Source organism: Astatotilapia calliptera, chromosome 6, assembly GCF_900246225.1.
Source record: "Astatotilapia calliptera chromosome 6, fAstCal1.2, whole genome shotgun sequence".
NCBI lineage: Eukaryota > Metazoa > Chordata > Actinopteri > Cichliformes > Cichlidae > Astatotilapia > Astatotilapia calliptera.
Window position 1 is genome coordinate 11,885,791 of NC_039307.1, and position 27,469 is coordinate 11,913,259.

At 41.1% G+C, this 27,469-nt stretch overlaps 1 protein-coding gene across 2 annotated transcripts; it reads left to right on the forward strand.

Moving 5' to 3' along the window:
- Nucleotides 1-27,415, forward strand: mxi1 (max interactor 1, dimerization protein). 2 transcript variants are annotated; one of them, XM_026170330.1, is made up of 6 exons: nt 1-467; nt 2,690-2,792; nt 6,621-6,650; nt 23,526-23,640; nt 25,669-25,867; nt 26,761-27,415. In XM_026170330.1, the coding sequence occupies exons 1-6, from the start codon at nt 239-241 to the stop codon at nt 26,922-26,924; spliced, it is 840 nt and encodes a 279-aa protein (XP_026026115.1). In that variant the 5' UTR covers nt 1-238; the 3' UTR covers nt 26,925-27,415. The 2 variants fall into 2 exon arrangements, with proteins under 2 accessions (XP_026026115.1, XP_026026116.1); XM_026170331.1 differs by lacking the exon at nt 1-467 and adding an exon at nt 1,452-2,545.
- The last annotated feature ends 54 nt before the right edge of the window (nt 27,416-27,469 follow it).

Consider the following 27,469-nt stretch of genomic DNA (forward strand, 5'->3'; position numbering starts at 1 on the left):
CACAGGGACCATGCGGAATCCTTAGACTCTAAGGGGCCGGGCTCCCTGTTTTCCCATGCACCATCATCTACTGACATTGGCCACTGCTCCACATTAAACACCCTGCATTCATAAAAAAAAAGAAAAGAAAGAAAGAAAAGAGACACCATCTGACAAGAGCAGCGTCCCCCAGAAGCTGCCTCACTGCGAATTGCGCTCAGCCCGTCGCCAGAAAGCTCGGAAACTAAGAGGGGGGGAAATGGCCAAAAGTGAGAGGCAAAGAAGAAGTTTGAAGAGTGAGGAGTTCTTTTTTGATTCCGATGCGTCTCTCTTGGATCAGCAAGATTTCGAGATGTCTAGTTGTCCTTTCAATGACGTCTTCAACTCCAAAGACTCCCACATGGAGCAGATCAACACTTTTCTGAAAAATGTACAAGTTTTGCTGGAGGCTGCTAGGTTTCTTGAGAGCGCCGAGAGGAAGGACGGAAGTGAGTTTTATTTGTGTGCTGCGTTTGATCTTTTTCCCCCTTTGCATCTGAATTTCAGGAAGGAAAAAAAAAGACTTCACTGTCAACAGATTCAGACAACAAAGGGTTGAGTTCATTCAACTAAGCACCGCTGCCTGCAGTAAACACAGAATATGAAAGAGCACCAGACTGATTTAGGTGACCTTACTTATTGCAGTTACGGGAGGGGAGAAAAATATAAGCTTTCGTAATTTTACGGACTATTTTTACCTGCATTATCCGCATTATCTTCGTGTAGAGCTATGTCACTCTCCACAACTCCCAACACAGGGATCTATAATTTTTGTACCTCCCTGCTGCATAGACAAAGCAATATGACATAATGATTAGGTGTGTGGGTGTGAATGTTGGCTACGATTCCGTTATAATAAATCTGACCACATTGCAGCGCCGTCCAACTCAGTTTAGGATGATGTCATTGTGCCCCCGCAGACTCGATCGGTGAAACAAACTGAAACTTTATAGATAAACGCCACGGCTATAGCTCGCGGCGTTGACTCGACCTTTTAGAAAATATCCGACCTTGCATGATTTTCTTGTTTATCACGTTATAAGAAATGATGTAATTATAGATAAGTTGGCTGATTGCAGAAAGCACGATCATTCAGATGGGTATTGGATTGGCACGTATCCAATGTAATGACATGTTATCTGGGCAATGCACTACTAAAAACGACTCTTTATGATCATTTTCATGGCTTCGCTTTCATCTAACTCGTGACTTTAAAAGACCGAAAAGACGAATTTATATATGCATTTTTCTGTGCACGGCATTTTTCGTGCAGAAAAGGTCAGTCATGTTGGGTGAAACGCGCTGCGAAAGCCTTTGAAGTGATATCGACTATAATAATGCAACGTGGGAAATTTTCTACAGAAAGCAGTCCTCTCGATTGTTTGCTTCCTGCTATTTTGGGGGGCGTGTCGCACTGGCTTCCACATGGCGCAAGGTTCCTGCGGTTGGCTAGAGGCGAGCTCAACCCTCGCCGCCTGTCAAAGCCTTTCGCCAATCGAAGTTACGCTCGATAGCAACGTCACGTGTTGCTGGGCCTGGCTACAGCCGACCAAGACACGCCTACTGTCCCAGTGAAGGATGGGATTTGTAGGGCTTTTCTATAGGACTCGTAGTCTGGCAAGAATATGGAATTACATGGATATTTAGTAATTTAAATATGAAAAGCAGCCCTAATTAATGCTTTATTATTTTTTGTCATGCATTTATGACGTTGTCATGAAAAGAAGCAACAACGTTCCTAAACTTTGCAAGAACAATAGTAAACACACCATTTTTTAAAATAATTTCTGCTGATCTGTGCACTGGAACTCTGCCAGATGTATGTATTAATTTACACTGACCTGTTGTAGTTGCAGTTGAAACATTATTACAATCGTGAATGATTTTCCAATCGATATATATCTCAGTAAAGGTGGGCTAAATTGTGAACTTAATGGAATGTTTGCGTTTGAGGTAAAATGGACCATATTCACCAAAATACTCGATTTCCCAGAATGCATTGCACTTAGGCCGGCCTCTCCCGCCGCTGGATCCCCGCCTCTCAGCTGAGCAGCTAAGTAAACAAACAGGAAAGGAGAGGAAACGAGCTGCAGCACGCGCATTGCTGGTTCAGGGTTCCCTCGGGGACGTTTTATATTGTTTTTATCCAATTTTGTAAAAATTTGATATCGTGTTTCGTAGAAACTTTTAAATATTTTGATAGGCTTTCTTTTTCTAACAGTGAATTCTGGCGAGGATTGGCTGTAGCTTGCTAGCTTGCGAACACTGGATTTTTTTTCTTTCCTTCCCTTTTTGCGAAGGCTGTTCATGAGCCAGCAAAGGCACGGAACAAGGATATAACACGTCAGTTTTAATAATAACCAATGCACTGTCTTCCCTGTAATTAAAAAGCGGTCGTTGCTGCTGCTTGCAAAGCTAGATTGCAACGTCCAACACAGCCAGCCTCAGGAAAGAATGACGGCTGTTCAGCTAATAAATATCCAGCGGTTACTGGAAGCAGCAGAATACATAGAAAGGAGAGAAAGAGGTAATAACATTTCCAAATGTCTCAGTTGGCAGTGACAACCCTGTACTGGTTGTCGGCTCAAAAAGGGTGATTTTCGAAGTAGAAAGTGTCCCCCAAAAGAAAAAAGTGGCTAGTCAGTTAACCACCAGTTTTTTTTTCCAACAGAGTGTGAACATGGATATGCCTCGACGTTTCCATCAAATCAGAACACAAACTACCAGAGGCAAAGGAAATTCCGAAATAAGAAGTTCAGCAGTAACCACAATAGGTAAGACACTATTCTCAGTCATTTTTGTGATTGCTGGGGAAAAGTGTCTGTTTTCTTCTTCGTCTTGCTATTTATATGCCAGTAATGAAAGTGAAGTTCTGGGATGGATGACACTGCTGCAGATAGCATGTGATCCTAAACTGCTGCCAGCTGGTTATTGCAGCGTTTACGCTTTTCAGATAAAGGGGCTTTCTAGGTAAAGAGACACTGACATTTGAATAACAAAAGATCGATCCTCGAACTTGTAGAGACATCTATAGTAGCTACGTGCACGTTTGACCGTCAACACCGCTGGTTCGGTGGATTTGACGGGGGGTGGCAGCAACAGGGGCTCTGCTGGCTTTTCATCAGCTGATTGTCAAACGGACTGCAGTGGTCAAGGTTAGGGATCATGGTGAAAGTAAAGACTTTAAAACGAAAAATGTCGCTTAAGAAAAAAAATGTTGCAGCAACATCTTCTACTTCTTCTATTTATTGCCTAAACAATGCAGAAACATTTTCCCGTGATTTTTAAATTTAGTAATTTCTTTTTTTGTGGTTGACTTTCTGTATTTCCCCCTAGTATGCATTCTCCACTTCACTGTGGGAGAAAGGGATATTTAGTCTTATCCCCTAAAGAAGAAACGCTGCTATTTATGGCATGTTTTGTTTGCAGACACCAAAAGACGAATATGTGGAGCCATTTATAGGACTTATGTTTTGTATAATCACTGACTTGCTATTTCATCTTTACCTTCATATTCTATAAAAAAAAACATGGGTTCACAGTTTGCATAATTTCAAAGCTACTGGTGATTGTTATGGAACATATGCTTAGTAACACTCGCTGATAATGACTGTCACATAGATTAAGGCCCTTGTCAAACACATTAATTTCACTGATGGCAGACACTTGTATTTAGTAACAGGAGTTGGGAGGATCCACTGGATTTGTGTGGGTTTTTTGTTTGTTTGTTTTTTTTTAAGTTAGGCTGCTTACATTAATCTTTCCATTGACAGTCATACATCAAACACAAAGCCCACTCGTACTCTTGAAGAGCTTTTTAATATTAATGTAAGAGAAGGCCACCAAACAGGAACTGCGCATTACTCATCATGAGCGCACAATGCTGCCTAGTTCTGCATGGCAACAGTCACGATCAGATATATTGTTAGTCTGACACCATATTCATAACTCTTCATAGCATTTAGTCTTGTGAGAATATCCATAAGGACACATTAATGATGCTTAATGTAAAGTTAAATGCTAGAAAAGCTGTAAGCTTTCACAATGCATGCTTTTTCTGAAATCTGCTTCTAAAGTGGGACAACTTTGAGAGTCTGTAATCAAACTGTTTACGTATGCAGGAGAGAAAATGGAAGCAAGTGGCAAAGAGAAAAGATTTGGTTTTTAAATGCTTCGAGATGTGAAGAAGCACTACCAATAAAACTGTGCAGGGATAATGCTTGTTGTTTCTATTCATAGAGCTATGTTTACAACTCGCCTATTGCGTTAACACATTTTGTATTAAACACCCATTCACAGCTTCATATTGTGATGTGGTTTCGTTTACTCCCATGGGGAGATGGGCATCTGGCAAACTAAAAAAATAAGATCATTCGATGGGCCTTTTTCATTCAGAGATCCTGTGTATGACAGAAGCCAAGTGAGCAAATTAAAGGCATGGTGCATTAGCCAAAGAGATCTACAATGCAGCCATCTTCTGTGTCTGCATTTTTAATGACAAAAAGAACATCATATATACCCAAGCTTCAGTCTCAAACATGTTCTTGTTTATTCCTTACTTATAAACACTCCAAGGACCCTTTTAAAATTAATGTTAAGCCGACATCTTAGAGAATATGCTAATTTATTCATTATCATATTTACATTAATATTACATTTTATTTTAACACACTCTTAGTTGCTTGCTCCAGTTATATCTGCCTTCTCAGTAGCGTGTTGAGGCTTAAAGTGATGGGCTTATCTGAATCTGTCCTCTCTTGCCTACCGTTTATAGCAGGGCAGCTTTATCTCGCTGACCCACTCCCTGCATGCATATACATGCGCACACATACGCGTACACATACATGCATGCCTGCCTGCAGAAGGAAGCATGCTGCTGTTCTGTGTGGCCTTGCTGTCACTGTCCAGACATGCAGATATGGGTTTCAGGAGGCAGGGAAAAAGGATTGTGATGATAAAACCCACGTAAGTTGACTTAGGCCAAATGAAAGGCCATTTTTCAGTATAGTGAAATAGAGCAGCTGAAGAGATTTCCCAAATGTAAAAAAAGAAGTTTGGTTTCACACAAGTTCCTTGGAATCCTGAATTTTAACATTGTTCCCTGAATGCGCTTTTAAAGGGAACCAAATGAAGGTTCACATTTTGGTAAAACATTCAGAGTTTGGAAAGGTTACAAAGCAGGATGTTGGTTACCAAGCAACACAGACTCAGTGAAACCACTGTGACAGCAGATGACGCAAATTATGCACTCCAACGTATTAATCTTCTGTTAGCACAACTATTGATCTGACTTTACAGATCAGACAGTTACAGAAATAAGCGGAGTTGGAGACAATGAAAATAATTACATGTGTGCAAAGAAGTCAGCGTTCAACACAAGACTGTGGCTATTCATTTTCCCAATAAAGAACTAAATGTGTGGCTGTTAGCTCATTTTTTTATGACATTTATGGAGATCACCATTAAACAAAAAGAGATTATGCTGTTTTAAATGCACCATTCATATGATTTTAGTTTGTGTGGCTGGCCTGGTGAAGAGCACAGCCATACATGATTTCAGTGCTTATATAATGTATATAAAAGATGAAGGCATCCACGTGAGCATGTAGGCTCCTTCAGGTTTTAAGCAAATAGCCTGCAGTGTCTGAAATGTGCCTGGGTTTTGTTGTAATAGTAGCTACTCAGCCTGGTCATAGACCTTGTCATGTCAAATCAAATATACTGCCACAGTTGACTTACCATACTGTCTAGCATATCCAACTAAATAAACAGTAATCTATTCATTAAAAAATGAATTCCTCTGAGTCTGGGCCAATTTTTACAGATGGAACCGCAGCATTCCCTCTGTTCTGTTCTTACCTCTTGCTTCGTCCATATTTCCTGCATGCTTATTACCAAGATGGCAAGAAAAAAAGCATACTGCAGTATTGATAACCCACGCTATAGAAAAGTGCTTGACCAGGTTGCATCCAGCAGCACTCCCCTACCCCCATTTTGCCCCCTGGGAGGAGGTAGAGTGCAGTTTGTGTGAAAGGGAACTTGGCCATTTAAAAAATCTGGGGGAGGCCTTGTCTCCTTTCAGTATGTTTCCACACACAGACACTCTTAGGGACGAGCTGATTCACTTTAGATTATTAACAGAGCACTGAATCCTGGCTGCTTTTGTGTATTTGTGTGCGCACGTTCCTACTTTACCAGTCGCACACACATGCACAGTGTGAATGGAAGTGTCTGCAGTGTCACATCCTCCCTTGCATTATTGAGGAAGAGGCACTGTGCCACAGTGCATTCCTGGATGTCACGTTGACATTTGTTTGTGTAAAGGCTTCAGTGCACTGAGCCTAGAATTGGTCTAGTTTGAGATTAATTAATAAATCTGTTAATCAAATTTGACACTCCAATTCACCATTCACGTCTCAGCCCGTGGTTTTCTAGCTCATACATACTTAGTATTCTAATACTACCCATGTAAAGTAAATTGTTTTTTTTCTGATAAAGACGCCCTGTACCTTTTATTTTGCTTGCTCATTAAGGCAAAATTGTACATTTGTTCTCTTTTCTTTTTTTTTTAACAGCTTCTGCTTTTTGTTTTTTGTTTGCAGGTCGACACATAACGAGCTGGAAAAGAATAGGTGAGTTGGCAGTGCATCTTTAAAACACATTTCGGATTTAATCAGACCACAGACTGCAGGCTCATACATGCCCTACCCACATATATCAAGTCTGTTATGACCTACTTCTTCATTTCCCCTACAAGGTTATGGCCTTTTAAGTAAACGCTTATTTTTCTACAGGTCTTTAAAGATAAAAGTACTTGGGTGGCCCAGTTGGGTTCATGAATTCCTCCTTTTCGTTTCACCTTACCCATTTCCACCTCTAATATGCATAATCCTTCCACCTTTTTGTGTAACAGTGAATCATATGCAGTTTCCTTCTCCACGTTTTTGCATATAACTCTGTGGGTATGTGTGACATAAACTTCTGTCTGAGCTCTTAGTTGATATTCAGTAATAGTTGACCAGTCTAGCAGTCAGAAAAGGGTTAAAATCGAATGAATGAAGTTGCCGTATAACGATATTGGGCATGTTTGAGCCACATTCTTTTGTGGTAAGTTACATCTTACTGAGGTTGTAACATAAGCATTTGTTAGTACTGGCAGGCTTTTTTTTCCTTGCACGTTTATGTCTACACCCTCGTCCCGATTGTGGATACGTACTGCTCCGTTCAAGTGATTATATGCCATTTTACTCTGGCACAGCATAGATCCATTCATTTTCCAGATCAAAGTATAGCAGAACTGCACTGGTTAGCAGGGTTATGATTTTACTTTCCAACTTGTTTGTTACTAACAGAGAGGCGTGATTTTGAAGCTGCATCTCTGGCTAGGCTTAGATCTTTGGACTATCATGTTAATTATTTTAAGCCTATTTTGTTCAGTCAAATAAAATACGGGTGCTTTTCTGTTTGCAGTCCAATGGTTGTGTCCAGTTTGTGTACACGCCTGCAATTTTAGTGTGTAGCAGACATACGTTTGTCCTAGGGTATGATTTAAAAACTTAAAGTGAAATGACATTAAATCAATGTAGTATGTAGAAGCAGCATAAATTTCAGCACTGTATCTGCATCTAAAGTTTCTTATGTTTCTGTACTGAATTATGTCTGCATTCAAGTTGGTATCTGCAGTGTAGGAAGTGGTGCATTTAACCAGACTTTGGTTTGGGATGGTTTTATTGCTAAGAGCAACAGCACCTTGGAAGCCCTTATCAGACTGAGTTCACTACTAGGGTACTTGCTGGTGTTTATGCTCTTTATTCCATGCACAGTCAAGCACTAGAGCCTTTTCTTTGACACCATAAATAAGAATGGCCCGACTTGCAGGATTTATGGTAAATATATGAAAAAACGCATGCCTTCCATTTCATTATCTCTGAGCGTGTGGGTACAATGAAAGGATGCGAGAGGCTGGAACCATTCAGTGTAATTACATATCACCTCAGCCTGTTTTTTCTCGCCATTCTCCCTGGCAGCCTTTTCTGAAAGGATGGGAACATTGGAAGGAGAGCCGTCCAGTGATCTAAATATAGACAAGAGTTGATGTCTCATCTTGGTGCTCATATACAAAGCCACACAAGGCCGGCTGGTCGACTGAATGGCCTCAGCAGATTGCAGCACCCATGCGGAGTTGCATTTTTTTTTCTTTCAGCGTTCCACCCCAGCAAATACATTTCAAAGGGGAAAAAAAATGTGCCAACTCAGTTGTTTGTTCCTAAAACACAGTGTGAAGGATGGATTTGTTCATTCTTTGGGCTGATCTTGTAGTAAGGCTTGTTTTTATGGCCATGGTCATTCAGAGTAGATTTGTATAAAGCCTATATGTGGGAATCACTGCTAACTATAACAGGAGATGCAGAATAGGTGTACTTTCCTACCCTTTTTGCTCTAATGCTTTTTTTTAAAAGTTTGAATTAGATTTGGTGATCTATATCTGTGTGAGTTTTGTTTGTCCATTTGCTCTGATGTTTTATACTCCATGCTATCTTCTGTTTGCATCATATATTACTCCTCCAAAAAATGATTACTTCATAAAGTAAGCATCCTAATTGTGTCACAATAATGCTTAGTTTGTATGAACAGGAATCTTCTGACTGTGCTGTTTTTGCTTCCTTTAATTAAATGGCACAGTCTGTAGAATCCCCTGAAAAACAGCCTACTTTCTGCAAAGCACTAAATCACTAGAGATGGTTTGAAGAAGTTCAGAAATAAGCTAACTTGTTTAAATGTTAAAAACGACTGACCATTCATTTGTGCGTTAGTTTAGTGTCAGTGTGTTTTCATTCGCAATACGTGCATAATGTCCAGTGAAACTTTCTATCCCGTCCCTCCTCTTTTTCCTGGCTGCACTTTGCAGTCTTAGAGAGACATGCAGCAGCAGAGCAGGCCAGGAATAAGCTGTCCTGTACCAAGTCTGGATACTGACACCACTCTTCTCTTCACTCTTGTCTTTGTTTTCAGCTTGACACAGTTAGCTTGGTGTTGCAGCTTAGTAGCAGGCGAATAAGAGACTAATTCACATTTCCATTTGCAAAGAAAGAGTAAAAATTGAAATGGTAATCAATCCTTTTAGAGCACACTCAAAGTCAGAATCATTTATAATCCCTCTTTTTGCCAGAAGCTAATCCAATTCCCTTTAAGCACATGCCCCAATGTAAGTCATATGTTTCGAGCATAGTTGTTCATCCAAGTGTGTCAGGCTTATACCATGATCGTGCAACAGAAGCAGCTTTCGTTCCATGTCAGCAGAATTCCAAGTCCTGTAAATTGGAAGCAGCTCCTTTATGGTCCAGCCTGGGTGGAGCTTTTTCCAACACTTATCAAACTTGTGTATCTACTGCAGGCAAGATGATTTGCATTGCATGGCTACCGCAGCTCTTGATAACCTCTGAGGCTTGTAGACTCAGTGTGACAGCAGAGACGTTAGGACACGGATAAAAGGCACCGAAAGGGGGGGAAAAAATCCCCACACACATTCCAGATGCTTACCGTGGGACCAGATAACGTAGTCATCTGCCGCTTTGATCATGTACCTTCTAACAGCCTTATTTCACCTCCACATGTCACTGCTAAATTACACTCCCTTAGTAGGATTTAACAGTAAAAGGCTTGTATGACTGCATGTTGTGGTTCGACTGCTTTGATCTCACGGCCTTATGGTTATTAGTCATTTTCTTTAAACCGTGTTGATTATAAATTCAGAGTGCTCAGGTTAGTTGGTGATTTATTGTTGCGCGTTGTGTAAAGCATGTGCATAACATTAAACAATTAAGAGGTTTTTTTATGGCTCGGAGTTGAATCTGTAGGGGCTCGAGCAGTTGTGGATTTATTATAGCTAGTAAAAGCTTGTTTTATTGATTAATAATAAAGCCATCAATCAAAAGGTAACAAAACAAGAACCATTGCTTATCATCTGAGTTCCTCCTGAACTGCCACTCATCCATTTTTAATATAGTTCGTTGAGGCCAGGTCTGTAATGCAGTCAGAAAATTTTCCCAGGTAGTAAAACCAATGTTAGCTTTTCTTTTTGATTTGACACGGAGGAGCTGCCTAAGGCCGTTTTTATGCTCGCCATGTGGCTCGTGTCGCGGGTCTCTGGTGACAAGTTTCACATCACATCCTGTATTGCAAGACACAATCTTTGTGGAACAGTCTTTCACTAATCATGTCGGTTTTTACGGCCATTATAATGGTAATCCTGCACAGAAGCTCGGACACATACAAATACAAATGTTGGAGTAATTTGAAAAACTTGAGTTTTTGGAAAGAACGTTGCAAAAAACACTTGCCAACTCTTGGCTTTTGACATCTTCTCCTCCTTATCAGTGTGTATGACGTGATATTGTCTGAGTGGAGAAACCTATCGTTTTGGAGAATACTGCAACGGCTTCTTACAACTTAATTGCAGTTATAAATGGCTCCATCTGTGCAATGATGGCACAGCGGTGAGCAAAGCGACCACTGCACAGGGTATTTTAGCACCTCAAAGAATGAGCTAAACACCTCTGAGAGTGATTCTGTGGATATGTTTATCAGAAACACCCTTAGCCATTAGAGGTTGGCCTGCCTGACATGTAAGGAGTGTTTGTGAAGTCCTGATTTTTTTTTTTTTTTTTTTTTTTTTTTTGGTCTAAACATGTAATGCCTCATTTGCAGTCACCGTTTGTTTGTGTATGTGTGAAGTGTATGAACTTGACATGAACTTGGTCGGATTTACCTTTAGCTGTTATATAAACAACACCTATTATGACAATTTTCAGGCCAATATATAGTCTCCAGCTGAGTGGGATCACATATTTCAGAGTTCAAAGAAGGTTTTTATTAATGCAGTTACCTAGTTTAGTCCCTGCTTTTAAAGCCCACTTTCTTTTCAGAATATGCAGACCGTTACTGGCCAACAAAAAAAACTGCTTGATCAATGACAGTCATGTGAAAAAACACCTTTGCTATCTCTGCTGTAAATTTTATCAGGAGGACACCACTGACATTGAAGGTCTTAAAGCAAACTGCAAACATACCAAATCATATTCATCTGCTCATGTCTGGGCATAAATCCAGTCCAAAATGTAAAAAGTGGATAACACGCAATAACACGCATGCATGCGTGACACAAAATTAACTGTGATTCAGCTAGTCACAACCCATACAGCAATATTTTTCTTTATGTGTTCAGACTTTTGAAAGCTTTTCTTAATTTTCCAGTAAGTCTAAGCTAAATATCACTAAAGAAGGGTGGCACATTTTTTAAATGGCACATTACTTTGTTGCCACTGACTGCCCTCATTCATTTCTGCTCTTTCTAACCAGTGGGCTTAAAACACTGCACTGCTGTTCCAGCCTTTGGGTTGAATGAGCAGTCGAACATGAATAAGCCTGGGTTACTCTGACTGTGTTGATGTTTCTTGAAGAAAGCAATACTGCTTCTCGAGTCCAGGGAGTGCTGCCCATTCTCAGGCCCTGCTGCAGGGTCTAAAACTGGGACCATTTGTTCTGACCAACGTGACGACTTGTAAGCTTTTCTTGGCTCAGAAAAGCAGCTTAAGAGACTTGATCTTTGGTCTGGTGAGCCCAGCTAGAGCATGCACATGTGCTGAGGCATGTCACCTACCCTCTCTCTGAAACCACTCAGACCCAGTTCTGAATAGTCGAGCTAAGCTTTGATTTAGCCAACGATGGTATCTCAGTACAAGGAAGTTATTGAGATGCTGATGGGATGAGTAGAGAGATTGGTCAAACACACCTAATTAAGGGAGCCTTAAGAAGCACGCAAGCCTTATATAAACTCTCAGTGTGTGTACAATGAGCATTTCTGCCCTGTCAGTAGGACATAAGCCTGTACTCAGTTGGCAAACAGTCAATTTGTAGCTCTGGCTAGAAGTCTACCTGCTCTACCGACTAGTGTGGAGGGTTCCCAGCTGCAATGAAGACGTTATTTTCTCTTTTTAAAATTATAGTTCACTCATAACATGGTGAAAGAATCTTCACACTTAAATTGTGTGTTCTGGAATGTGTGTATTGTTTTCAGCCAACTATAAGACAGGCTGAGACGTTTGCATTTCACTTGTGCCACATTGGTAGCATAAGTGAACTATTCTGAGTCAAGTGGAGGGAAACTGGATTAGCCTTTTCTGATTTGCATATCAATCGCACCTGCTGCTGGGTTTCTGAGGGTTCTGACAGTAACGCCTTTTTGTAGTTTGGCATTCTTAGCAGGCCAGTCACATACATCTTTTCGGGGAGCACTTACCTTTTAACATCAAAAATGTGAAAAATCCACATAAGCCTCCAGATTGTGGGTTTTTTTTTGTTTGTTTGTTTTTTTTTAAATAGACAAATAGAACCTTTTTACTGAGAAGGAAACAACAATGGAATAAAGTACTGTTAAAATCTGGAAAAAAAAGTTTGCAAACATTTGTTATCACTGGCATGCTGCCAATGTAAGCTCAATAACTGTTGTAACTGCTTCTTTAAAAGACTTCCTGGTCAAATGAATGATCAGTTTGAATCATCTTATTACATGGGGTGCTATAATTATCTCACACCTTTATTACTATCTGTAATTTCAGTATCAAATACTGCTTGATTGAAAACAGGTCTGTAAGGTGTCATGGACATAGCATGTTCTGGCAATCCTCACTGGTTTGCCGTCAGATAAGACCGTAGATCTTTGTTTCGTCCCGACACAAATGTTCTGTAGACAGGTGTAAAGAAGACCCATACAGAGGATTATATGTAGGCACTTGAAGGCTTCCTCATCACTCACATCTTGTCTCGGCTCTTCTGACCCTTAACCCCTTGTCTGGGCTTCTTCTTGTTGTGCTTTTATCCTGCAAGAGTACATCTACACAGCACTCTGTGGAAGGATGGTGTGACCAAAAGGAATAAAGCTGAATGGCTATAGAAGCTTAGTCAGCAGGTTTAAGCCATCAAACAATCCCCTCTCTGACTCAAAACCTGGTTAAATTTTCACTGATTAAAATAGAAACATTTTCTTTTTATTAGTTTGTAGGTGTTCGGTCTTGTTAGGGTACAGGCTGTACACACAGTCTGTACCATAATACTCTGCAAAATGTTCCTCCTACACATTGGGTTTTTTGACCTGTGCCATTAACAAAACTGTGTGGGGCTGCTTGATTAGGCCACTTTGGAGAAAATGGGTGACGCTGGGGTTACATAATGTTCCAGGAAGAAATGTTCCTGCGTCCCTTCCTTTTTCCTGAAGAAGCTTGTTAAATGATCTGCCTGGTGACTTAGGATAGAAAGAGGTAAAAGGGGATGCTAGCTGAAAGTGCAAGACACACTCAGTTAGGCTAAATCTGACTATTGCTTCTATTTTTAGCCTCACAGCTGGGGAAAAAGGGGGAAAACACCACTGTCTTCTGACCAATCACAGAGGTTAATTTTTCACCAATGAGAGCAGTGTGATGGAGATGCATAGGAAAAAAAAGTCTCCACCCTTTACTGCCTCGTGTACTTTCTCATCATCAAACCTGCACTGAAAGTCATATGAAATGCACATGTTTAAAACTAATGCATAACTTCAGTAGAATTGCATGCCACCAGCTGGATTCAGTGACTTTAAGTAAATTTAGAGAGAGAATCGTGTACATTTTGCGCATTAAAGGTTGATGTAGAGCATTCGGCTGACATGCCTTCCCCCACTCTCAATTGGATGTATTAAAGCACATGAACAACTAAGGGGGTTGTTGTTTGACAGGACCCAACCTGCCCCCAGAGCCAACATCTGGTTGGATGTCCCTGGCTTTACACTAGGCCCATTTTTGGAGAAAAGCCATACTGGAGTTTTAATCCAAAGCTTTTGCCCTCACCCCTCCACTGACAGAAGGCTGAAGGGAAACTGAGGGTTGCCGATGGGTCAGTGACTGTGTGTGCCATTGTGTCCTCAAGCTGAAGAGCAGACAAATGGAAAAAGAGGTTGCTCCCTAAAAGAAGAAATGAATGTGTTTTGAGTAGTGTAGGTATACAGTCACATGATCTAATCTGTGGGATTTAGGCCATTTGCCAAAGACACATGTATTGGTAGTATTTTAGATCAGGTGGTATCACTCTTTTAAAGTGCCCTGCCCTCCATCTCTCGTCACCTCCGACCCGTCAATTACACCCCCCATTCCTCCTTTGCCCTCCAACTCTGGCTCTGTTTCTGTGGCCTTCTTTTTTGTTCAGGCCATCTATTTGTCAGTTTCCTTCTTTCTGTTTCTCTCTCTCTCTCGTCCAACCTTTGTCAGTGGACCAGATTAAAAGGCAGTGTGCACGTGTGAACTAATCCGTGCGTTAGTGATGGGTTTCAGCCCCAGAGTCTCTTGGCCCAGCCACACAAAGAGCGCATCGCCCTCTCTCTATTCCAGCACGCTCTGCACGTGTGTGTATTTGTGCGTGAGCACGTGTTTATGTCTGTGGTTGCTGCTCGAAAAGGGTAAATTGACGCATTTTTGCTTTCATCCCAGTTCTCTCAAAGTGATTTGTTTTGTATCATCTGTTTTCATTCGTTTCAGCCTGTCCTCCATCTCTCCTTTGCCATGTGTCATGAATGTGTTTCAGCAAGTTTAGCATGACACCAGCTGTGGCCTGGTCAACTGTGTTCTATTTTATTTACCAGTTGTGTCCTTTAGATTTGTGGCAGGGATTCTGCAGGTCTACAGTGATTTCTTTCTTTATTTTATTTTTTTAAAACTGCCATTTGCATTTTATTGCCCTCGGTTTCCAGTCTCGTTTTAGCTCCGAATTCATATCCATATATACATTTTTATTGTGAGCTTACTGCCATTGGAAAAATTGTCTCTCTTTTCCACACACTGAATCTCTTTTTTTGGGATTGAGGTCAAAACTGCCTGAATGCTCAGTAGTTTCATTCCCACCCACCCACATGTGGCAATGCATTTTCACACCCTTTGCATTTTTTATTTTTTATTTTTTTGTTTTGTTGTGTTCCCTGTCATCTAACCAGACTGTCCTCATTTGGCATAGTTTGTGTAGCGTACCAATACTTTTTAATTATTATTTAACTCCTTAGCCAAGAAGGATCCTGCTGTATGTGGAAATGTGACGCAATCCCTTTCTGTTTATCAAATGCAGTAAAAATCTGTGAAAAATCACGTTTGCTCGTAAGGCACTGACCATGTAAGAAACTTTTCTAGTTAGATATATATCAGTACACTCAAAATTCTGTTCCTTGTGGCAGCTGTGCTTTTTATATATTCCCTGTCTTGTGAAAAAGAAACGCCTCCAGATTTTCCTGCCATTAAAACTGGAAGTGACTTTATGAGCCCTCACCTACTGTCACTGTCCAACTGGGCAAACAAACTTTTCTAATACTAACGGGCTAAGATCAGTTAGAGTATTTTTCTAACTAATTTTGGCTGACATAATGCATCAGATATTATTGGCATGCTGTGATTTATTTATTTTTTTGTCTAAATTTACATAACAATAATGATCACCCAGAGAGAAAGTTGGAAGCAACATAGACGGTGTGCACCCTCCTGGATAACAGACCACAAGAGCAGCATAGCTCCTTTCCCAACAGCTTATTCGCTGGTTAACAGAAAAATAACTTACAAATCCAAATATTAATTCGGTTAACTAATATGCAGGTTCAGCTCTTGATGCCATATGTGCATGCAATATGTATGTTCATGATGAATTTTGGGCTAAGGATGTGTTGTTTTTTTTTTTTTTAAAGAACTTCTGCCATCACTAAGCGCAGTTGAATTCCACGTAGACCGCCGCTCGTTTGTGCCCATGGCCAGTTTCTGGGCAGATTACACAGGCAGAACCCTCCCCTTCCCCCCTCACTCTTTATATCCCTCACCCTTGCTATCTCACTCTGACTCTCTACATTCATCCCATCTGTCCATGTTTCATAGAGGAGATGAGGAAGGCATCAGGCTTTCAGAAAGAAAGAAAGGAGAAAAAAAGCCTACAGTTGCTTCAGAGCAAGGATTGATCTAATCTTGTGCGTGCCATGTTCGTGTAGAAATGTGGCGAACAAGCGCACGCATCAGCGATGGGTAAAATATAACTTTCACGGATCTTAATTTGTCAGTTGTGCAGCTTTTTAGCTTTGTTATAATCTCACAATCATATAGCTTTCAAAAATTTGTGGCACCCGTGCATTGTCAGTAGCTGTTAATGACTTCGTAGCACGTTATGGACGAGCCATGGGCAAATGTTTGAACCATCTGTAAAATCATGAATCAACACAAGTTTTTTATTTTAGTTGTTTTACATTTAAGTAAAACCTTAAATGTAAGCTCATCTCCATCTGCACTTCTCATTTCCTTAACTTGCCATTTATAGCTCAGATAATAAACCTGTAATTGGCTAAAGCACATACAACAGGCTCCAGTTTTGCAGCCAGGCTGGTGCCTCTTTGATTACTGTTCCAGTAGTTAAACTAGTAAATACTGGTATTTCGTAAGGTGCCCTGCTCTGTAGGGTCAGACATCTGACCTTGGCTTCAGCTTGACAGCAGTCATGTGAGAGGGACAGATGATCCCACCTGAACAAACAAAAAAAGAGAGAAAGCCATAGATGGCATAATAGACAGAGAGTACTAGAAGAGGTAACTTTAGCAGAAAACACAACCGTGGCCTTTGTAGTAAAACCCAACAAAGAAAGGTGGTGAACAAACACGGAGAACAGCAGAGAACTGTTGTTCCCTTACTGTTTTGTGTGTATCTGTTTGTATAACATTAGAAATGCTCGTGCTGTTGAGCTACGCAGAACACAGTTATTAATGTACATGTTAATGTGATATATTGTTTATATCTATTCATTTTTAAGGTAAACTCCAAATGGAACCAATATATCAGTAACATATACAGGTGACCGTAGTGTCAATAATCGACCTAACTGACTGTTCCAGTGGTGGTGATGACATTTACCACTGTTTGGACACCTTGTTCCTCTGCTGTGTAACATCAGTTAAGCACTGGGCAAATGTTCAAAACTAGTAAAATGAAGGGCTAAAAGACAGTTAATTGTTGATAATGAAAAGTTATTTGTTTCTTTTACACAAAGAAAGGAATAAATTACAAAAAACCTAAATGAAAATGATCTGTACCTGCATCAGGCTTTGGCTAAAGTGTTACAATCTTTGCATTAGTTGTTTAAAACTGTTCAGTTCTTATAGTTACACCAAAAGTATCATGGGACAAATGTAGGTACTTCCATTTGATTAGCGCCCTGTTCATTTATATTACATGTCACCATCTGTGGTGTGGACCACGGTGCCACATGTGGTTTCACTCTGTATCCTCTGTGAGAAGGAGCCTTGCGTGTGATTTGCCGTAGTGGCTGGGCTTGGGTAGCTTAAGCAGTAAGCATCTCACATTTGCTATTTTTAACCACGAAGTAATGGATTTGGAATGTTCTGGAAAATAATGTCCAAAGCACAGGAAGGAAAAAAAAAACATCTGTGGCCACATTTTATTTTTTTTTTGTTTGTTTCGATTTAATTGCACTCCCCCTCAAAATAGATCATTTACTGTTGAAGTTGATGTAGCTACTCAATGAACATGGCTTAGTCTACTTTAAATGAGGCTTTGCATTATAAAATACTGTAATCACTTCAGTAATCGTTGACATCATGTGAATCACAATTTTCTTTAAATGAGTCTTGACACCGCAGATGGAGGAAGGAACAAAAGAACTGCCTCTAAGTCATATTCTTCCCCCTCCCTAATAGGGTGTTTAATGATGTCTTAATTTCCTTTCTTATGTCACGTTAAAAGATTTGCCACTGAGACAGTCAGTGGCGACGTGTAATTAGTGTAATAACTGAGCGAAGGGTCACATCCTCTCCCTCCACATGCACTAGAAGTAGGTCAGATTTTGTGTGTGTGTCTGTCTCTGTATGTGTGTGTTAAGTGGGTTTCAGAGAGTGGGGAATTTGCAAAAGAGAAGTGCATTGACTGGTATCTGGGCTGGAAATCTGAGACTTCCTTTAAAAGCATGTACAATAATTATGTCAGACAACGTAGATGGCCCGAGAAGTGATCCATTATTTACGTATTCACAAGTTTAGAATCTAGGGCAGCTACATTTTCCCCTCCATAAGTCACACTTTGAGTAACTGTGTTGGTTCCAGAGGACTTTAAATGAGAAATAATCAGAACCAAAAGTGTGCCTTTGAGATGTCATATTATAACTCTTTGCATTCAGGTGTTCAGTCCTTGAAGATCCTAGTTAAAGATGTGAACATTTAAGGTTTCATTAAGGATTCCTGTGTTTATTGAGGAATCCATGTGGTTAATACAAAGCCTGTTATTTAATTCACATGCCAGTCTCTGCTGGAACTGAGGATGTTTAAATGAGAATTTTTACTTGCAGATCATAGTCATAATATCTTCACACTTCTCTCATACATTGTTGAAACATTTCCAAGACACTGCAGTTCTGATTTCCTCACATTTCACTTGTCGTGTTAATCGTGTGGGAATAACAGCAACATGTCAGAATACGTAGGAAAGCATGGATGCGCTGCAGTGTTTGTGCCCTTCATTGCTGTTCCAAAGGCAAGCCTTTTCTGCACGTGTGTTCCTGCATGGATGATACAAGAAAAAGGGAGGCGAGTGCTGAGCTGCTGTACATAGGATGTGCGTAGGTTCTGTCAGAGTAATGGTGGGCAGCTCCTCCATACCAACGGGGAGCGCTTCAAAGTGGTTCTTTAAAAAGAACTCTGCTTCAGTCACATTGGAGGTAGTTTGACGCATTTTGACAACATGCGAAACAGCTAGAGGCATATAAGGAGAGCAGTGCAGAATTTTAAAGTATAAATTCTCATCTTATCAATCATGAATTTAATTGTTCATTTGCAACGATGAGAAGCATTTAAATTACACTCGGAAGTGTTGTTAGCCCTTATACATAAAAGGTAAGTCTGTATTAAACTGAACTAAAGCAAGTACCAAAAAAAGAAATGTGATTATTAGAATAAAAAGGCAATGTTGTGCACATGACTCACAGAGAAGCTAGATTTTGAGGGGTGCATATGAAAGAAAAGTGCAGTGCAGTGACCCAGGGCTGCCTGGCGGCTCGGTCACATGCCAAAGCCAAAAGGCAGAGCTCGTGCTTGCCTGCTTACCCATCTGGGGTCCTTCAGGAACACAAGACACAGTTCATACACCCAGACTTCCAAGCATGACAAACTTGCATGCATACATTCCATGGAAGTGCATCACTGTCTCCTGAGGAAAAGGAAAGGCTGGCTTTCTAAGTGTTCAACCTGTAAGCTTTGTCTTTTAGGATTCATCATGGGAGTGCATTCATATAAATGTGCATATGCATTAGAGGATATATATTTCTTGTTGTTGTTGATGATTTTTATAAGAGAGTGTGGGGGAAAACTCACTACCTAACTGTCAGTTATTTCCCTCTACTGAACAGAACTAGGCTGTTTTGCTTACTGTCACTGAGTGATCTGTCCTCTGCGTGACAGTTGGTAGCACAGGTCCTGGTAGCCACGGGTAGCCATCTAATCCGCCACAGATGGAGAACTCTTCATTCAACCTACATCGCCATGCCATTCATTAAACTCTGGAAGTGCAAAGTAGGGAATTATTTTCTTCGCTGGTTTTAGTCTACTTAGACATTTTGTCACTTAACAGATATCTGGAAAGATTCCCAGTCACACAGTAGATCTTGTTAGTCGTTGTTCATCTGTTGTTTGATGAATGAGATGATTATTTTTTGTTCAATTGGATTTATTAATATCATAGCTTGATTAGTCCATGTAACAAAAACAAGCACTCACTCAGTCTTCTGTACAGATATGGAAGCCTTGACTTTATGTTCATCTCACCTTAACATTATAAAATCTTCTTTAAAAATATTACTCACACATACAAAAAAATGAACTCAACAAGTGGTCGTTCCTCTCAGGAGAGCTATTTAAACCCCATAATCTTTGACCAGTGATTGCATATTAATGATCAAGAAACTGACCTCACAGCCAATTATAAGGTTGGGGAAACCTGCAGTCAGCTGAGACTGAAGAAGTCACTTGGATGAGTGACCAAACGTTTCTCTCACAGAAAACGCTACGTCCAGATGAACAGAATCAACTTCTTGTTATTTAACTCCACTGAAATTGACTCCACATCAGTCACCACTGAATCACCCTGTGATCCTGTGATGTCATATCCTTTAACCAAATATGTTTAAGCAGTCCTTAGCATTAGCAGCAGAGGACATGAAGTTATGGGGCTACACAGTAAATCCATAGCTGTTTATGTAACTGGCACCGGCCTTTTCTAAGAACTCTGGGAACAGAAGGCTCTATTGCTGGTTACATAGCTACAACAGGGTGGAGGTGATACTGCCTGCAGCAAGCAGGTATTTATGGTCACAAGCCTGCACTCATATTGTAAGCTGTAAAGGGCTTAAGCTCTTTGGCTGCTGGTCTACATGATAAACAAGCCTTTTTTAGGGATTAGAGACCTGCTCTGTTAGGCATCAACAGTAGCCAGGAACTTATGACCTTTAGCCTCTAAGTAAGACAGTTATACTTTATCTAGATTGACACAGTGATGTAGAGGTCTTTCTGTGTGGCTCAAGCCACATTATTGTACCCTTCTTCAAGACCAGCCTCTTCAACAGGGCTGGTCATTGCAATCAGGATTGGAAATAAGTTGATCACACTGACATTCAAAGGTCATTTAGCTCTGAATTGAACACCTTGTGCAGGGACTGCACCATATGCACATCTGCTGCCTGGTGTTCGAGTTAATGTTGGTGACTAACATGGTGAACGTGTCTGACATTATCTTTGCTTGCCTGTAGCTTTAGGGACATACTGCACGATCATTTTTGACACACTGCCCTGTCGAGGATAACACCTCCAGTTTGGCTTCCTATTACCAGCCTGTCCAATGTGATAGTGAAGAATTACACAACAATAACCCTTCTCAGTTTTGATTTTCACAGTTACATACTGCTCTTCTGACGCTCCTTGTTATGCTTTTTGGACTTCTTTGCCATTTATAGTTATCGGAGTGCTACACGGTAAAGCATGTCATCCACCCAGAGATAAGAACGCATGCCACACAGGCGTTTCACATGCCTGTCTATCAATAAGAGGCACAGAGAGGGTTTTGAACGCTACTAGCAATTACTGTAGCTCGTGTTGAGTACATTACCAAAGGTGGTTATAAAAAGGTCAGAAGCAGGAAAGGACAGTGATAAAATAGGTGACAAACTATTTATCATCATCATAATCTCTTCCTTTGATGTTTGAGGTTTTATGCTGTTTAAGAAAAAAATTGATTTAGCAGCCAGACCAGTGACAAACTGGTTTACATGCCGAGAAGCACAAGTTCAGTAATATCCAGTGATAGAAATGTGGTGATAGTGGTCAACAGAGGTGATAGTGGTCAACAGAACAGTTCATGGTTTGGTTTTTTTTGTTTTTTCTGTTTTGTTTCTTTTTGTTTGTTTTTTGGGGGGAGGGGGGGGGGGGGGTCCATGTCAGTGGGTCAGGATGAGAGAAGGATGGAAGGAGTAGAGGAGTGGTTTTAAGTGGAGGGTTATCTGGGGTTGTCTGCTAAGATATTTACATTTATCTCTCTGGGACTGGAGGAGAAAGCTGTGGTCTCCGATGTCTGGAGTTTGTTAACTAAATGCCTAACAAGCCAGACAGACAGACCCACACATCAGCACTGTGTCCCGCTCTGCCCTCACCGCTTCTTTACCAGACAGCCGATGGCCATCTGTGGAAAAATGCTTGCATATAGACTAGAAAAAAGCAGTGAATGAGACTTGTGTGTACATGCATGAGGTTGGTGTAACGCAAATTAATATTTGTGCCAGCTCTTCAGCAACAGCTCCCTGATAAATAATATATTGGCATATCAGCAGAGCTGAAAACACACTACGTGCATAGCTCAGTTGATTTCAAAATGGTTGGACTGCAAACATGGCAAATTACACTTAATACCTTATTTCCACATAATCCAGTAATAATCCTGATTATAGCTTTTAACAGAATACACTGAACTCTAATCACTCTCAGAAATATTCGGCCATGTTGTGCTTTGTTGTACGTCCTCGACGTCTCCCAGGTGCAGCTGCGTGTATCGCTCAAGGCTGCTGTAAACGAGTAGCATGTGAATAAGTGACAACTGATGTATGTGTAGACGAGGGTTTGAGATGAGACACGCAGATATACATTACGCAGATAAAGAGGAAAAGGGGGCGGGGGGGCTCTGCTTTGTCCTGTGAATAGAACTGATTAAATGGACAGATGTCCTGATAGTCATCATGCAAACTCCCAGAATAAAAGGCTGTGTGTGTCTGTGTGTTGTGACTTCCTAACTTTTACTCACGCAGCCTGAATCAGGGCTCCTCCTAGTTCCCTCCCCAAACATGCAGTGTTTGTTGAAGTACACACTCACGCACACATTACTGGCATAATGGCTGTAATGGCTTGCTCTTATGTTCTTATCAACACCATCCACACTGACCCCCACCCCTACACATATGCACACAGACAGATATACTCTATGCAGCACTTACATGTATCCAACAGTCTTAAAGAGCATAGCAGAGAGCTGTCTAGCCCATCTTGCAACTTGGTGCAGTGAAGCCCTGCTCTGGTCCCTTGAGTTTGTCTCCTGTAAGCGTCCCAAGAGAACGTTTCTGAGTCTTGGTTGCTCCACTAAGTCTACTGCCTCCTAATGTCTCTCCACCTTTCCATCCAGGCTAGCTGAAAGACAGCCCCTGCTAATGGAGCAGTGATTGTGTTATAGCCACAATTATCTCTTTTTACCTCTCAACTCTGGTCCATTAGCAGGATAGATAGTACCTGGGGCTTGTCTTCAGTCACAGAATAAGGTACTGTCAGGATGATGGACTACATGAGCTGAGAGAGGTCCTGGAAATGCCATTATACCACCACCATGCCTTTTATCGCCAGATGAAACTTATTGTAATGTAGGCGAGACAAGTATCCATACCTAGATTTATTAAATACATGCAGATGATAAACCTCCTCGTTGTTGACCCGTAATTTTGAGATGATCAAGACTCAAGCCAAATCTGTCACGGGTGGAGGCCAGCACCCCAAAGACAACAGAATACTGCCTACATCTAGCTACTGAAGCAAGGGTGTTACAGACGAAATAATAATTTAAATCGAATAATTTAAATAGCTTGACATCACAAGTAAAGAGAGATGCCATATTTTATTTGTTAGGGTGCACTGCTCCTCTAAGAGCCTTTAGACCTTTGATACATAGTTACAATGGGCTACACATTCAATGCTTTGTTTAAAGAACTCCCCCAATCTGCATGAACTTGCCTGAGGCTATTGAACAAGACAAACAACTACCACACTGTATTTCATGTTTTGCTGTATACACAGCCGCCCTGCCCTATTGTTCCTTTTTTATTTATCTAATTATGCTTTTGTTTCCTCTTTGTTACTTTTTCCTTTGTAGACGAGCTCACCTGCGGCTGTGTCTGGAGCGGTTGAAGGCCCTCATACCCCTAGGACCTGACTGCAGCCGTCACACTACCTTGGGCCTGCTCAACAAAGCCAAAGCACACATAAAGGTACATATGATTACCCAGCTCTTAGCTAAAGCTGGTCCTGTTTTTTCTTTTTCTTTTTTTTTGTGATAAACAGAACAAAGAAACTGCAAGCTTTAATGATAATGATATTAATGACGATGCCTTTCTGAAGGTTTTTAAACTGAGTGGTTACCAGCTGACTATGAAAACCTTATTATTCATTTGGTCAGAAAAAAAATGAGGAAAAGAAAGGGTGCAAATTACCAAAGACTCACAAGTTGGTGCCTCATGATTGGGTTAAAAATATGCGAAGAGAGATTTTTCAAAGGTTAATGAGCATCAGTGCTCATGCAGAGCCAGTCCTGTTGGTGTCCTCTGAGAACCAGCCCCCATTTAGACAGATTTCTGAATGAGATGTTAGATAGTGTTGTGTGGCAAAGCATTTCAGTTGAACTTGCCTGAGAACGGTCAGTCCGTTAAGTATTTTGGCCCGAGTAATTTGATGTTGTCTTGGGTTCAACATCAGGCTTCTTGTGGTGTAACTGGTTCTAGACTGGGCACTCAATTACGGATCAGTGGGAAAAAGGTATTCAAAGCAGGTGCCAGAAAGGACTTTTTTCCATTTGGAGATGCACTTAAAATTAAGCCTGAAACCCACTGCTATTTTCTGGGACATATTTTCTTTAAGCATTGGCTCAGAAAGACGTCTGCTGTTTGAAGAATGCCATGATCATGAAGGAAAATACACCATCACACACTTTCACCTGCAAAGGGCCTCAGAAAATGACCGAATATTCACCTGATGTAAAATTCTGTTCAGAACTTGTGGACTGGAGAACTTCTCCCCCCCCCCAAAAGAAAACAAGGCTTTGTGCCAGTTATTCAAATGAAGGGTTGTTAGATAGATCACTGAATAATTTGAAAGGTGAAAGTATTAGGACATGGTGTGTCATGTCATTCGTCACACATGAAAAAATATTTTGCTTGGAAAGACCAAACTCGTGTTTACCTTTATGATAAAATGAATCCACAGTAATTGTGCAGGCAGTGTAACACTTCACACTTTGTTATCCACTTTAAAAGCAGGCATGTGACTGCCTGAGAGTGAGCAGTCTGTAAGGGGAAAGCGAGGCATAGCATGCACTCACGTAACAGACAGGACATGTACAAAGGCGATATTGTTGTTGAGGTGGGCCTCCGCCAGCTCTGCCGCTCGCACTTCTGCTGCTGCTGTCAACTTGAGTCTCTTCATCGCTTATTGATGGCCTATTGTTTTGGTCTGTCGCTGGGAGTCACGCTCATTAATGTTGGCACCCATGACATAAGGCTGCAAGGTTACATCACAATGTGGCTGTATCGGGCCCTGCCACGGCCTTCATTTGTATCATAATGGTGCAAGGCGTAAACAAGCCGACACGGTGTAAACAAGACAGGTGAGGAAAATCATTTAGGGGTGTCGTCGCTGACAGCAGGAAAATCCGAGGGGACAAACTTGTTTAATTTGCTGAATACTAAAGAGCTTCTGGGGCATTGTCCATGTGTTTGTTCACACCCTTTTATGGAGGCTCGATGGCTGTGAATTCTCTGGACAATTACCTTTTCTGTTCTCACATGGGCTCAATCTGACACCAGAGTTTGTGGGGAGCTGGCGGAGAAAAGTCCGTTTAGTCTGAGCCCATTGATTCAGACATTTGTGTTCTCACATGAATGTATGAAAAAGGCCTGTTTCTTTGCTGGCTATTCATTTGTCTAACCTCTTTTCTCAGCATTATTTTTATGAGGCTTTCCTCTTGCTTACACACTTAACCCTCCTGTGCGTTCTCCAGGATATTGGCAAGCCTTGAAAAGCAATGAATTCATTTACAAGCTAGTAAGACTTCAGAAAGTATTAACAAGGATCGAGTTTCTTTTGCAAAGCAGCCGAATGTCTTTCTTCCTCCCTGTCATAGACAGTAAAGTTTTTTATAACTAATGATCCCTACAAGTCATGAATATGATTATTTAGCACAACACAATGTCTATAATATCTTTTGGTGAAGACTCCTCTCCTCTTCTCTTTCACCTCACCAGAAACTTGAAGAGGCGGACAGGAAGAGCCAGTACCAGCTGGAGTCTCTGGAGCGCGAGCAGAGGCACCTTCAGCGTCAGCTGGAGTTGCTGAGTGGAGGCAGTGGTGCTGCAGCCCAGAACAGCCCAGGGGAGGGAGAGAGGATACGCATGGACAGTGTGGGCTCCACCCTCTGCTCCGACCGCTCTGACTCTGATCAAGGTATGTAAGGTGGCATGCATGATTTTTAATTAAGCATCTACACGGCTATCAAAACATGTTTTCACACATGGATAAATTCACAAGGGTATTAGCTGCGCTCCGCTATCTGCCATCACAAGGACTTTACAATAGGGGGCCAGCAGGTTAAAAAACAGCTCATTTTTAGTATGAGTACACTGGACATTTGTGCTCTCACATGCACCTCTGTCATGACTGCAGTGCATGTGTGAAAACAGCTAGAGCCTCCAGCTGCTGTCGGTCTAATTTTATAGCACTGAGGTTGGGTTGGTCAGAGCTCCTCTGAGACTGCATGTCGAGGTGCTGATGAAGGACATCAGATTTAAAATGCAAAATGTTTCCTGAACTGAAGCAAAACCAACATGGTGTCTGTTTGTTTGTAACGATGTCAAGTATGAGGGACATGTTTTCCTTTGTATTTTATGTTAAAATGACTCTAACCTAACAGAGAAGCATTAAAGCCATCATTAGTGTGTCACCCTGGTTGTGAGGTGACAATTTTAACCACTGAAAATGAAACTGACTACAATCTCCTTTCTTTTCATATTCTGTATTTTTGTTTTCATAAAGTGCTGTGGCACAAGCCAGATACTGTGTAAGATACTGTGTCATCATACAGTACAGCATGTTGCTGTATAAGTAAGGCTTTTCTCTAAGATATTGTATCTTTAAAAAACTCCAAAACAAATTTCTGGCACCGCTTTTATCCAAAGGAGAAAACAACATGGCAAACAATATAAAACGTAGGAAGTTTCTTAAAATATCCAGAAATAAAGTATCAGCAGAGAATAGTTTTCTTAATAATCCTCAATGAAAGTGGAAATATGTTAAATTGATCTGTTCTTCTCCCCTTTCATCATTTTTCCATCCTACAGAGGAGATTGAGGTGGACGTGGAAAGCACGGAGTTCTCCCATGGAGAGCTGGACAGTGTGAGCACAGCCAGCACCAGCGACCTGGACGACCACAGCAGCCTCCAGAGCATGGCCAGTGATGAGGGCTACTCCTCCTGCAGCGTCAAACTTGCCTTCTCCTCCTAGAGCCCCGCACCACCGACGTGACCATCACATTCCTGCCAAACTCGCCTGCCCTCCCATCTGTTATATCCATCCAGCCATGCCTATGAAACACACACATCCAGTCTCATCTCCGATGACTGGCACGCACCCAGCTAATAGTGTCCCCCCTTTGCTCCCAGCCTTTTTTTTTTTTTTTTCTTTTTTTTGCCCCACGCTTCCCCTCCACGCTGCTCAACCCACTTTCGGAGGCGTTCCAGTGAGAGCTCTTTCTCGCCTCTGAACTTTGAACCGCTCCGACCAACACTGACACCAGGGACCCAGACACAGACTGCCAATTGGTTCAAATCTTATTTTAAAAGGAGGAGCAGAGACGTAGACATCATCTTGAAGTTTGAAGCCACAACATAAAATTAACTGTTGATTTTTATCTGCTATTTCCACACACCTTTAAAATCCCCAAATGTATTTCAAATTACACAGCCCCAAATATGACTAAAATGCTCTTTAATTAATATAATTGTCTGTTTGGTTCTGTCTAATGTGGGTGTTTGCCTATATCTTATTAT

Bases quoted from the DNA above. Each gene is read 5' to 3' on its own strand.
- mxi1 (XM_026170330.1), top strand. From the start codon at position 239: ATGGCCAAAAGTGAGAGGCAAAGAAGAAGTTTGAAGAGTGAGGAGTTC. The intron at 6,651-23,525 runs GTGAGTTGGCAG...TTTCCTTTGTAG, and splicing joins AACGAGCTGGAAAAGAATAG to ACGAGCTCACCTGCGGCTGT. The intron at 25,868-26,760 runs GTATGTAAGGTG...TCCATCCTACAG, and splicing joins CCGCTCTGACTCTGATCAAG to AGGAGATTGAGGTGGACGTG.